Genomic DNA, 13538 nt, shown 5'->3' with positions numbered 1-13538 from the left:
CTTGCTACGCGTATGGGTCCTATGCTTTCAGTAGTATGGGTCCCTACTACCTTCCACACCTACCCATATTTGTCTCAAGTATTACCACAACGCCCTAAACTATATTCAACATAATATACGCTCAACCCTCACTAACAGGGGACATTGCCTAACTAGCAACTGATCCTACAGTTCCTCACCACTCACACATCCATGAAACTTCCATCTTCCCCTGCAACGCTAGTGTACACTGGCTGCACATAGTGCTGGACCCGATAGACTTTTGAATATCCGATCCTACACTAAGGTCGAATCAGACATTCTCAGGCTATAAGATCTCGACTACACATAGCTGTGGTGCATACACTAAACATCTGCAGTTATGATGTCATTTCCATATACAAGGATCCCTAGGCTAATAGGCATCATATAATCAGGCAATTCTATCACGCGATTCCTGAAGATCCCTAGCCTAGCATTAGCATGCTGTTCTAACATATCAGAATATCAAATAACTGTATGGTATTTTGGGGCTTACTTACAGACTCCGACTAAGCGTACCCTCTGCATCCTCCATCCTTTATTTTGAAAACCATTTTAAAACTTATTTTCCGAGAATCTCCTTGATTTGAGACTGGATTCACACGAGTGTTCCTCCAATTCACTCAAACCAAGGCTCTTATACCAACTTGTAACATCCATAAATTTCACGCCAAATTCAAACTTTTTAAATCATAAATAAAAGTCAATTAGTATTTTTTATAAATGTTTTCAAATCAATATCCATCAGAGTATCCCAAAATCATAACGTAAGGATGAGGAGCGGTACGGTCACGCCTTTGCCTTGCCACGATCTCCTAAAGTACCTGAAACAATAACTGAAACTGTAAGCCCAAGGGCTTAGTGAGCTACCCCTAAAATACCAATACCATACAGACAATACCATATCAGTAACAACCAATCAAACAATCATGCATACTGGGCCATCGACCGGACTGGACCGCCCTACTAGGCCTGTAGTCTATCTAGATCTATCCCGAGCCTTCGGCATGACTGGTCCGCCTCGAGGGCCTGCAGTCTCCTCGGACCGATCGTAGGGTATGTTGGCCTTCAGCACAAAGCAGAACCGCCTCAACCCAACCAGCAATCAATTAACCATGTGTGCATAACTATCACATACTGGCATATACAAACATCACATATCTATCACACTGATCATCAACTATAAAATCCTCTCGTAACTAGAGTACCGACCTAGCAGGTCACTACATACCAATCCTTACGGATCGTAAAAGCATAACATACTATCTATCCTGATTCCGATCTAACAGATCAAAATCATATGTAACATACCATAACAACCGATCTAACCGATCTCTAGCATAACAACCATCCTAACCAGGATGAATTCTAACATAGCAACCATCCTAAACCAGGATGAAATCTAACATGGCGAAAACATAGCAACCATCCTAAACCAGGATGTAAATCATAAAGGGCCGGCCTTGGTGTCGTAGACCCTATCGATATAGTGAAGATATCTCACCTCACAGATGTTGATTCGAAAGGTAAACTCCAACTATCGGATCACTTGACACAGGCTCCACCACCTATAACCACAACACAATATATTCATAAGTCCTTACTCTTATCAGGCACTCCATAACCTCCTAGTAAATTCCTGATCAAGGTCAAAGTCCTCGGTCAAGGTCAACAGTCCATGTTGACCTCAATTCGCCGAGTACACTTGGCCACTCGCTGAGTCCATGGAGCACATTCCAACTCGCTGAGTCATCGGAGTGACTCGTCGAGTTCCTTCGAATCCCGATCAATCCTTAAGGCCACCCGTTGAGTTTCCTCCTTGAAACTCGACGGGTATACAGGCAACCATATCCTTGGTTAAACTCATCCGACTTGTCGAGTTGTTCTTCAACTCGTCGAGTTTCATGGCCATCTTCATCTAACTCGCCGAGTTGTTCAAACAACTCGTCGAGTTTACGGCTTCCTTCATCTGGCTCGCAGAGTTGTTCATCCAACTCGTTGAGTTCGATGCACATCTTCATATGACCCGCCGAGTCAACTTCGCGACTCGCCGAGTCCTTTCAGTCATTTCAACATGCAGACGTCTTTAAGCCATGGCAAGGCCCCAAATTGCAGATTCAACCCCCTTAGGCCTGCTTATCACGTAAAGTTGCAAACTTTACGTGCATGCATTGCTTCACAAGCTCCTAATGCCAAAACCATGCTTTTAATGGGTGTTCATGGACCAAGGGAACCTTAATCTTGACTAAAGTTGGAACTTTATGCTTGTATGCTCCAAGGAGGGTCCAGATCTGAAGTTACAACTTCAGATCTAGCCCATAGATTGTCATACCAACTTGATACCCTCATAGAACCCCTAAACTCATTCAAAGATAAGGTTTAGACTGAAATAGCTGAGGGTAATGGTTTAATACCTTCCCAAGAGATGTCCACAGCAGAAGAATTCGGATCTCCTCCCAGCTCCTTGCCTCAATCACTTGATTTCCCCAAACTTCTACACCAAATTCTTCTCCCAAAGCTTCAACACACAAAGGCACACACACACACACGAGTTAGAGATGCAAAGGGGGCTGCCAAGGAACTGAAAGAGGCTTGAGCTTCTTTAAATAGGGGTGCAAACCCCGAAAATTAGGGTTTCTCCTTTCCAGCTCCTACTCGCCGAGTCCCACAAAGGACTCGCCGAGTAGCTCACTTAATTCGCAATCCCACCCGCTGCTACTCGACGAGTAGGGCCAAAACCAAGAAGTTTTTATTTAAAATAATACCTGAGAATTGGGGCGTTACATTTTCGTTTTAATTGAGTATTATGGTTATATATATATATATATATATATATATATATATATATATATATATATATATATATATATATATATATATATATATATATATATATATATATATATACACACACACTTTTTAGCAACTAAAAGTAGATTTGATTTATTAGTAAAATATAAGATATAATGCTAAAAATAATATTAATTTAAATATATTGTTTTAATTTTTATTACTGAAATTCATAATCCTCCTTAATAAATGAAGGTTTTTTTTGCCACATGTCAATTTCTCATTAGTTTTGACGCTTTTCATTTTGTGGTATTTTTGAATAAATGTTTTTTCCATTTGTCATTTTGTCATTTTTTTTATCTTTCTTAATTGACACATTATATTTATACCTTAATTAATAATTGCCTTAAGATAGACGGGTGTCGGCAACTGGAAGCCCCGTTATAGGTGACATGACACCTAATAACGGCGCCATAACGGGTGGAACACCGCCCGGACTTGCCGTTATTAGGTGTTATGTTACCAAATGTTATCACGACAACGGGCCATAACGCGTATAATTGATGCAAACGGTCACAATTTCGACCGTTTTTTTTTCAAACGATAACTAATTAAAAAAAAATTACACTATAAATACATACAACTTATATCATTTTTAAATACAAAAAACATAAATTTCTCTCAATATTTCAATATTTCAACTACATAATTCTTTCAATATTTCAAAACCAAAATATGAATCGTCTTGATCCGGCTCATCCGTACAACGATGATAACGACGAAGACGATTTGTACGTGACTATGATGTACCGGTATTATACAAACAACCTACTATAGCCAGATCCAGCTCCACTACTCACGCGACGTGTGACGTTAAATAGAGATCGCGAGGAAGGGCATAGACGACTCGTTAATGATTACTTTGCTGAAAATTGTGTCTACCAGCCAAACGATTTCAAAAGAAGATTTCGTTTGCGAAAAAATGTCTTTGAAAGGATAGCCAACGCTATGGAAGCAAGGTATCTTTTGTTTCAACTTTTATAAATTACAAAATGTCACTTTTAGATAAAATAAATACAATTTTTACATGTTTAATATTTATTTAGGTATTGTTTGTTTCAATTTTTATAATTTATAAAATGTCACTTTTAGATAAAATAAATACAATTTTTACATGTTTAATATTTATTTAGGTATGAATTTTTCCAAATGAGATATGATGCTAGAGGCAAACGAGGCTTCACAGGGTTGCAAAAATGTGTTGCTGCAATAAAACTTATGACAATCGGAGAGTCGCCCGATTCTGTTGACGATTATATGAGAATGTCTGAGAGGACCGCACGAAAAAGTTTCTATTTATTGGCAAGAGGTGTTGTTGAAACCTTCGGTGACCAATACTTGCGCAAACCTTCGTTGCATGATATGAAACAACTATATGTGGCGCATGAAGAAAGACATGGTTTTCCGGGTATGCTTTGGGGCATTGATTGCACACACTGGAAATGGAGAAATTGCCCCGTGGCGTGGAAAGGCCAGTATTCGAGCGGTCATCATGGAGCGCCTTCGTTGGTCTTAGAGGCTGTTGCTTCACAAGATATATGAATTTGGCATGCTTTTTTCGGGGTTGCGGGTTCTAACAACGACGTCAACGTTCTCGATCAATCACCAATATTTGACGATCTTTTGTCAGGAAAAGCCCCGGATGCTCCATTCATAGTGAATGGAAACGAATATAAGTTTGGGTATTACCTTACAGACGGAATACACAATATTCCACGTTTGTGAAGGCGTTTCGACACCCAATAGATCCAAGGGACAAATATTTCAAGAGACGACAAGAAGGAGCACGTAAGGACGTTGAACGTGCTTTTGAGGTTTTGAAATCAAAATGACACATAGTTGAACATGCAGCGATGCCTTATGATTTAGATACTCTACGATATATTATGTATGCATGTATCATAATGCATAACATGGTTGTCGAAGATAAATGACGCAATATTGCAACGCATTCGCCTCGAAGCCAAGACATGTGCAATTTCAACAAGGGACATCGGAATATTTACATAGAGTGGTTGATATTCAAGATCAGCGAAAACACAAGCAACCCCATGAAGACTTGGCGGATTACATCTTTGTTTGTCACGAAAACGAAGATGAATAGTTTTAGGCCAAAAATTGTAGGTTTTATCATCTTTTTTTTTTTTTAATTTTTTTTATTTTTTTATTTTTTTTTTTTGCTTTTTAGGGTTTTAAATGTTTTTGTGTTTTGTTGTAATTTTTTTTAATGTTGTTTTTAATTTAAGTTTTATTAAAATTTTATTTTTACTTTTCAAATATAAATAATAAAAAAAACAAATTCGAAATATAGAAAAAAACATCAAAAAAAAAAAAGAAAATAAAATAGAAAATAATTGGTCTTATCACATGTTATTAGATGTTGTCCGTTTCCACATTGGGTGTTATAACACTCATGTATAGTAGGATGCTGACATGACACTTTTTGGGTGTGGTAACATGTAATAATATGTTGTCCACACCTAGTAGTTTAATTGAAAATAACCAATAAATTACAATATTACAACTCATATAATATTTAATATGTTTCTTTTTAAATTTTAAATTTAAATAAAATTTTGTTTAAACCTTCATATTTAATTTTTTTTGTTTTATCCAACCCGTATAACATATGGTCTCATAGCTGGTACATCATAAAATCAATTAGTGCCTCAAATCGAGTTCATAAGCATAGAGCAATTAAAGATTAATCGCTACACCTAATGAAATAGTTAATTCAAATCGACAATCATGAAAGGTTGAATCAAACAGAAACAGAAAATCTTTGCAAAAACAATAGACAATACCTTAAAAACATCCTTCCCTGAGATGTATAAACTGGAACGTCATAAACATTGCAAGATTAGTGATCGGTTAAATGACGGGCGATGTAATTGGAACTGGAAAGAAACACCAACAACTATGGAGCAACTTCGTGAGTTTCATATGCTCACTAATGGAGTCAATACGTTTCAGTCAGTGGCTCAAAGTGACAGATGGGTGTGTAATCTGTCGAGTGATGGAGTATTCCACGTTAATGTTCTTAGAACACAGATCGACTGGAGAAACATGATGCCAGGGGAAGTATCGATAAAGTGGACTCATGAAGTCCCTTTAAAGGGGAATCTAGCTCATGTCCGCCTTATGTCCCTACTGTGAGTTGGAAGAGGAGGATACAACAAACGCGCTATTCCGGTGTCCACTGGCATCAAAGGTATGGGAATATGTAGGTCATTGGTGCAACATTCCTCATCTCCAATTTCAGAATGCTGAGGAAATGGTGAAATATGTAGCACAATGAGGTACATGTTCAAAGAAAAGAAAAACTCTAACTAGCATATGTTATGGGACTGCATGGAGTATTTGGAAAGCTAGGTGTGATTGGAGCTTTAAAAAACAAAGAACATCGCCACCCAGAGTAGCAGATTCTGTGAAATCCATAGTGTTTACATGGATTAAGCATAGGAGAGACCGATGCAACATTAGTTGGATAGATTGGTGTGTTAGTCCTTTTACCATTATGTAATTTATTTTTCTTTCATGTATTGTACTCTCTCCCTCCTAGCACCTTGCTGAAGTTGTTTGCTTTCTTTTATAAAATTATTTGCCGGTTCCAAAAAAAGCTGGTACATCATAAGGCTTCACGGAGTGGGATGCGGTTTGGAATCGCAATGGTGACACGTGGCCAGGGAACACCGCTCCCAGGGTGCGGTTAGGTGCGGCCAAGACCACAATGCGGTCCTTGAAGATCGTGGTTTGTGATTGGTTGTTGATGGGTGTGACTGTTAGGGGCATAAATGAATTTATTTATTTATTTATTTATTGCCTTTTGAAAGTGTGGCACCACTCTCTTGGTGTGGCAAGAAACCACACTAACCACACTTGTGTGGTAAAAAATGACATGACCCTGATGTGGCGAAGAAAAGAGTACGGTTTCGATGACAGCACACACCTGCGGCTTATAATAACTTTTTTTTTTTAGATGAAATGCGATTAGTACAATTGATGATGTTATTATTGCTTAAATGGAAAACATCGAGTGTATCGATATTTTGGCCAATGCAAAATTGCAAATGGAGGCGACGAAGGGTTTTTTCCATTGGGGCAAAGAATGATGATTAGCACCAGTTCATTCCTCACAATCAAATTCCCATCTTCTCTTCAAACAACTTCCAAATATCCTCCACGATATCTTCCTCAATTTACAGTGTTTGCATCCTCAACACCGCCGATTTCCATGGCAACTGCCGGCGCCGGGGAATCCACCTCACGAACTTCTACCACAATCCAATCCGCTGTTCCGAACTCTTCTATTACACTATTGTTTGTTGAAATGGGAGTTGGTTACGATCAGCATGGGTCAGTCAAGTCAATCTCTCTGATACACAGAGTACTAACATATAATATTCAATGTAGAGTAAATTTTAGAAATTGGGGATTTCCTTAATCATACGAAATTGAAACAGGCAAGATGTCACGAAAGCAGCAATGAAGGCTTGTAGGGACGCTATCTCTTCCAATTCAATTCCTGCCTTCCGTAGAGGTACTGATTGCGTGCATATGTGTCTTTCATCCCCTCATCCGTTATTAGACTTTCGTTACATTTTGTGTGCATTATCATCATTTAGACATTTGACAGATAATCAAACAGTTTATTTAGACCTTTCGATGCAGAGTAGTTTTATCTTCCTTACTCATTTAGGATCAATAATATGACTAATTTGAGCATTCAAGTGAACTTATCTTTCTTTAAGTTTCATAGAATATCTTGCTATGTTGATAAATGAATTTCTGGAACTTGTCTTGTGTTGGAAGCACTTTCTCTTTCTCAAAATCTAGTTGGGATAAAATGAAATACCAGCCCCTACCATGACAGATACTACACGGATAAATGATTTGAAGTGACCCATGTGTCTTAAATTAATTGCACAATTCAATTTGGTCCCAATAATAATGGATAAAATTGCTGTTCCTTTAACCTTCTTTAAAATAACATCTTCAACCTATGAAATTAAACAAATAAAGGCTTTTGAATGAGTCATTCATAACCAGAATTGATGATTGTGAGAAAACCCTTTTTGATAAAAGATAACAGAATTCTCATTTACCCTCTAGCAAAGAAGTTTAAAATTCTTACAAATTCAGTATCCTGAAACATTTCTTTACCTAACAATATATCAACAGTGTCTTATGATTTACAATTCAAAGTGGCAAAAGGATCTTTTAGTCTTTTTAGCCTTGTAGTAGAAAATTGATTGCTAGCAACTACTTATGGGGGTAGTCTCTTTCAAAATAAGTTGGCATTGTTAATTATGTTGCTTACATTTTGAAGATTACAGTGTCCTTATTTATGTGATGTAACGTAGCATGTGCTATGTATATCCTATTTCAAGAGTATCACTGTCATATTCTTTAAACATATCGTTGTTCATCAGGTTCAATAGTAGTTAACTTCAATTGATTCATTACTATTTATATGATGCTTATATTATCTTAATATTATAGTTACCTTATGTTCATCTTCTTTAGATTAAGAAGCTTATTCAATATTAATATAGCCACAACTTTTGAAATAATACAATTTGGAAGTATCACGAAGAATCTTTTATATTCTACATTATGATTTACAAGTTGAATTGATAAAGGGTTCTTTTAGTCTTTTTGGCCTTGTGGAAACTTGAATGCTAGCAACTACTTGTAAAGAAAGTCTTTTTCAACATAAATTGGCATGCATAGCATAAGTATAGCTCTTACATTTTGAAATTTGTCTTTATTTATGTGATGTAAACTTGCATGTGATATGTAAATCCTATTTCTGGAGTATCACTTTCATATTCTTGAAACAAGTCACTGTTCATCAGATTGAATAGTAGTTATTAGTTAATCATTCATTTGATTTGTTACTTGTGATATGATATGCTTATTTCATCTTGATGTGATAGTTAACTACTTAACTTGTCTTCATCTTATTATGTACATTTATAAGTTTAGTCAATATTACCCTTGGCATGATTTTTGGGGTGCTTCAAAGTTTAGTGTGTGAATGTGGGTAAATGACAATTTTACCCTTCTTTTCTTGAATCAGTTAGTGAAATTTTCTATGTGAGAAATTGTGAGTGTGTGTGTGAATTCATTACATATATATGAGAATCCATAATTCGAATTAGATTGTGTGAATTCATTACATATATAAAATTACTATTTTGCCCTTATCTTTAATTTCTTTATTAATTTTTATGTCTGTCAGGGATCAAAACTGAAAGTGAAAACTACAATAGGGACGAAATATGTAGTTTTGGCTTAAATACTGGGATGGAATTTATAGGTTACCCTAAAAAGTATTAAGTTTTAAATATGTATATTACAGTTACAGTATCTTTATACAATAAATGAACTAAATATACAAAACATTAAAACTTGAAGGACCAAATTGTTAAAAAAAAAGTTCATAAGGACTAAAGTTGTAACAAAAAAATGATTATTTTTGATCCTCGAGTATATTTGATTTTAGCAATTTTGGTCCCAAATTGTTAAAAAAAAAAGGTTCATACCATTTACTTGAAACAAGGACCAGAAATGTTACAAAAACCTCAGATAAGGACTAAAGTTGCAACAAAAAACTATTTGGGTACCAAAAATGTAATTTACTGTTTATTGTTTTAAAGCATTATAATAACATTGGATCCGTGTTGCAGGGTCCATACCCGGTGTTTCATTTGACCGAATGAAAATACAGATAAAACTAGGAGTTCCTCAATCTCTTCAATCCAGCTTGGATATTGAGAAAGTCAAATCTGTTTTCCCCTAGTAAATCTCTTATCTTTATATTTGGTTTATTATGATATGATAAACCACATATCATGTAGTAATTAATAAAAAGCTGTTTTTGTTTTTGGTTTTTGATTTGTTAGTGGGAAAATTGAGAATGTTGAAGTGGTGGATGGTGGATTGATATGCTCAAGTGGTGTCCATGTTGAAGAAATGGGAGATAAGGATGATAATTGTTACATAGTTAATGCAGCTGTTTATGTTGGTTATTGAGCTCAGTTTTTTTTTCTTAGTTTCTCCAAAATAACTTGTTTTTATAGATTATAATCTTTTTTTTTTCTTGTAGTAAAGATGGGTTGTCTGTAATAAATAAACAAATATGGTGGTTGAAAAGTCAATGGCTTATTATTGACTTATATGGTGGTGACTTTGGTGTCACTTGACCATTGCTAAAAGTGTGTTAGGATTTAAGCACTTCAACAAATGAATGATTTAACACTTTCACACACAGAGTAATGTTGCAGATGAAAAAAAAAACAAAGAACACAATGTTGCAACTGTTGAATTACAGTGATGCTATATCTTGCATTACTTAGCTTAGTTTAGCTTGGGAAGTTCATTGTTTATGAAATGACAAAAAAGAAAAAGAAAAATACATCGCTATTAAAAAAACAAAAGTTAGAAAGTTCATTTCTATAAAAAGTAAAAAAAGCAAAAGTAGATTGCTATTTCATAAAAGTCCATTCTAATTTCTTTGAAAAGGTAGATTTGGGACTAAAAGTCATCATTCACTTAAAAGTCATATTTGTGCTCTCTCTCTCTCTCTCTCTATTTATATATATATATATATATATATATATATATATATATATATATATATATATATATATATATATATATATATATATATATATATATAATTAGGAAGAGCCTAAGAGGGAGATAATCAAATCTTACGTACTCACTAGCCAATCTTTTGTGCGAGTTTACAGTTAGAGTGGGTCAATTTCACATGAAAACCAAAACCGAACCATATGTATTTTGTTAATAAGAATTAAAAACCGCACTACCATTTTTAGTAATAGTGTGGCTATATCTGTAAAATTGGGTTTCGATTCGGGTTTTTGGTTATTGTTGCTAACCTTTACGTTGCCATGATTTGAATAAGGGGGCAAAAGAATATTTGGAAGCTTTTGGGACAACTAAAGCTGCTAGTAGCCCAAAGTGCTCACAACCCAAGGTGCTTGGATAGCCATGTTTCTAACAGCCCAAGCTGCTCTTAAACGGCTAGAAAACCATTATTTTATAATCTTATCCACTTTGCAAATAGAATAAAATCAATAAATATTATATTTGGAACTCTTCCTATGATCCGGAACATTCGTACACAACTCTCCTACGATGCTAGAAAATCATCATTATTATTTTTTTTATTATTATCAAAATCTGTAATTTATTTTAGTTTACAACCTAAAGACTACAAAATATCTAAGAACTATGTATCCTCAATTTTCAGCGGATTAAGTGAAAAAATAACAATTTCGTTGAAAAGTTCACCTAATTATAGAAATGTTATACAATGCTTTTTTATTGCTATAATTAGGTAGAAACTTAAAACCTAATTTCCTATAGCAATGTTATACAATACAATGCTTTTTATTGCTATAATTAAGCATAAACTTAAAACCTAATGTCATATAAATGTAATATGACTAATATCCGGTTTTCAGTTTCCAGTTACGATGTAATCAAATTTGCAAAAACAATCTTTAGGTTTACATATCAATTGTGTTACCGTAAATATGTTTTTTTTATATGTATTCATATAAAAAACATATTTATACATGATTTTTTTAAAACTAATCATTGTATAAATATGCTTTTTAGGACTATAAATACATATCTTCTTCTTTTTCCTTAATAAATGAAGGTTTTTTTTGCCACGTGTCAATCTCTCGTGAGTTTTGACACTTGTCATTTTGTAGTAATTTTGAAATAAATATTATCCACTTGTCAATTTTTGGTTTGTTTCAATTTTTAAATTAAACTCATATACTTATATATGTAAAGTATTAAATATCATATATATGATATTAAATTACAATAAATACATTTATTCCTTTCTTATTTTAAAGTTATATATTAAAAAAATATTTTATGTTTACATTTTAATGTTTAATTTTTTTTTTAAATCAACCCGTATAATATACGGGTCTCACACCTAGTATTCTAATAAAAGCATAGTTTTATTATATTTTCGACATGTGTCATTATATTAGGCCTCATAATTAATGCGTATTTTATTTTTCTTTTGCCATGTGCCACCTAATTTTGTCTCCTAATTAATGCATGTCATTTATCAACTTATTTATTCTCCATTTCAAATTTCAAATTTTAAAATTTAAATTTCTCACTCTAATTATATTAAGTTAATAATATTAGAATAAAAATTAAAATAAAATTAATACAAATTATAAAGTGATATAATTGTACATATTTATTTAAATCAATGGTTATAATTTTATATAACTAAAAAAATTATCTTAATTCATAATTTATTTAAAATAAGTGATTAATAAATTTGAGTTTTTACTATTAAAATTTAATTAATTTTGTAACCGTGGTTCCCACGGGTTATAAACTATTTTTTTTATGTATAAATACATATTTATACTTCTATCTAAGTTTAGTAGTATGTATAAATACATATTTATACTTCTATACATCAAAAAACGTAAAAATACATATTTATAATTCTAAATAAGTATAGACAAGTATTTATATTTCTGAAAATGTAACTATACTTTAAAAAACTTAAAAATATGTATTTATGATTCTTAGAAGTATAAATATATATTTTTTTATATATTTAAAAGTATAAATATGTATTTTTATGTATTTATAAGTATAGGTACATTTTAAAAAACATAAATCCATATATTTACATTTTTAGAAATATAAATACGTATTTACACTTCTATATTCGACGTAATTAAAACAAAATTAACAAAACAAAATTAAAAACTTTATAAAAGAAAGAAGATTTGAGAGAATTCTTGAACACTTAGAAGATTGTACTCAAGATGATGTGTTTTTCTTTTTACATTTGATGGGTATTTATACTCCATACCATCCTATTCATAGATCATCAAAATAATAACTCAATAAGTAAAGAAAATTATTCAAGGGTGAAAATTGTTCATCTACATGTTTTGTCTAACTCAATAATTTAATGGATTTTATAACACTCTCTATTGGATGATAATTTTTCTAATTTGTGTTCAACCTTGAAGTACTACTGTCTCGTTAAAAACCTTGATAAAGAAAACCCAGTAGGAAAAAACTATAGCGAAAGGACAAGGAGTGTAGTGTATAGTTGACTCCCCTCATTTAGACATCTGTTGCATTATATGCTATGCACATGTCCCATTATGATGCCACACACATGTTTTTTAAAGATTGTCGTAGGAAGTGCCTTTGTGAAGAGGTCTGCTGCATTGTTGTTGGATCGAATATATTCTATCTCAACCTTTTGATCTTTTATAAGCTCTTGAATGTACTAAATTTTTTTTGGAGGTATATGTTTTGTCATTTAGCTCTTGATATATACTTCTTTCATTTGAGTGACACATGCTGAGTTATCTTCATAAATTAACGTTGGGCCTTTATCTTTATCAAGTCCATATGAAGACAAAATGAGTTGTCTCACCGATCTTAACCATATACATTTTCTACTAGATTCATTTAGTGCAATTACTTTAGCATGATTTGAGGATGTAACAACAAGTTTTTGCTTTAGAGAACGCCAAGAAATTACGATACCTCCATTCATGAATACGTATCCAATTTGAGACCTGGATTTGCAAGGATTAGATAAATAACATGCACCTGCATAGCCATTA

The 13538-nt window shown here is 33.4% G+C and overlaps 2 protein-coding genes across 2 annotated transcripts; both read left to right on the top strand.

Moving 5' to 3' along the window:
• The first annotated feature begins 3546 nt into the window (after positions 1 to 3546).
• On the top strand, positions 3547 to 4413 carry LOC145098539 (uncharacterized). Its single transcript, XM_079036171.1, has 2 exons — positions 3547 to 3623; positions 4005 to 4413. Exons 1-2 carry the CDS (start codon positions 3547 to 3549, stop codon positions 4411 to 4413), a joined length of 486 nt encoding a protein of 161 aa, XP_078892297.1.
• A 2487-nt stretch (positions 4414 to 6900) lies between these two features.
• LOC145101967 (50S ribosomal protein L34) lies at positions 6901 to 10091 on the top strand. The gene is made up of 4 exons (XM_079039277.1): positions 6901 to 7227; positions 7335 to 7411; positions 9564 to 9675; positions 9780 to 10091. The coding sequence occupies exons 1-4, from the start codon at positions 6980 to 6982 to the stop codon at positions 9907 to 9909; spliced, it is 567 nt and encodes a 188-aa protein (XP_078895403.1). The 5' UTR covers positions 6901 to 6979; the 3' UTR covers positions 9910 to 10091.
• Positions 10092 to 13538: the final 3447 nt, after the last annotated feature.

This window comes from Lactuca serriola, chromosome 4 (assembly GCF_051521515.1).
Source record: "Lactuca serriola cultivar US96UC23 chromosome 4, Lser_US96UC23_V15, whole genome shotgun sequence".
Classification (NCBI taxonomy): domain Eukaryota; kingdom Viridiplantae; phylum Streptophyta; class Magnoliopsida; order Asterales; family Asteraceae; genus Lactuca; species Lactuca serriola.
The sequence above is the reverse complement of the archived record's forward strand: the minus strand, read 5'-3'. Positions and strand labels throughout refer to the sequence as shown.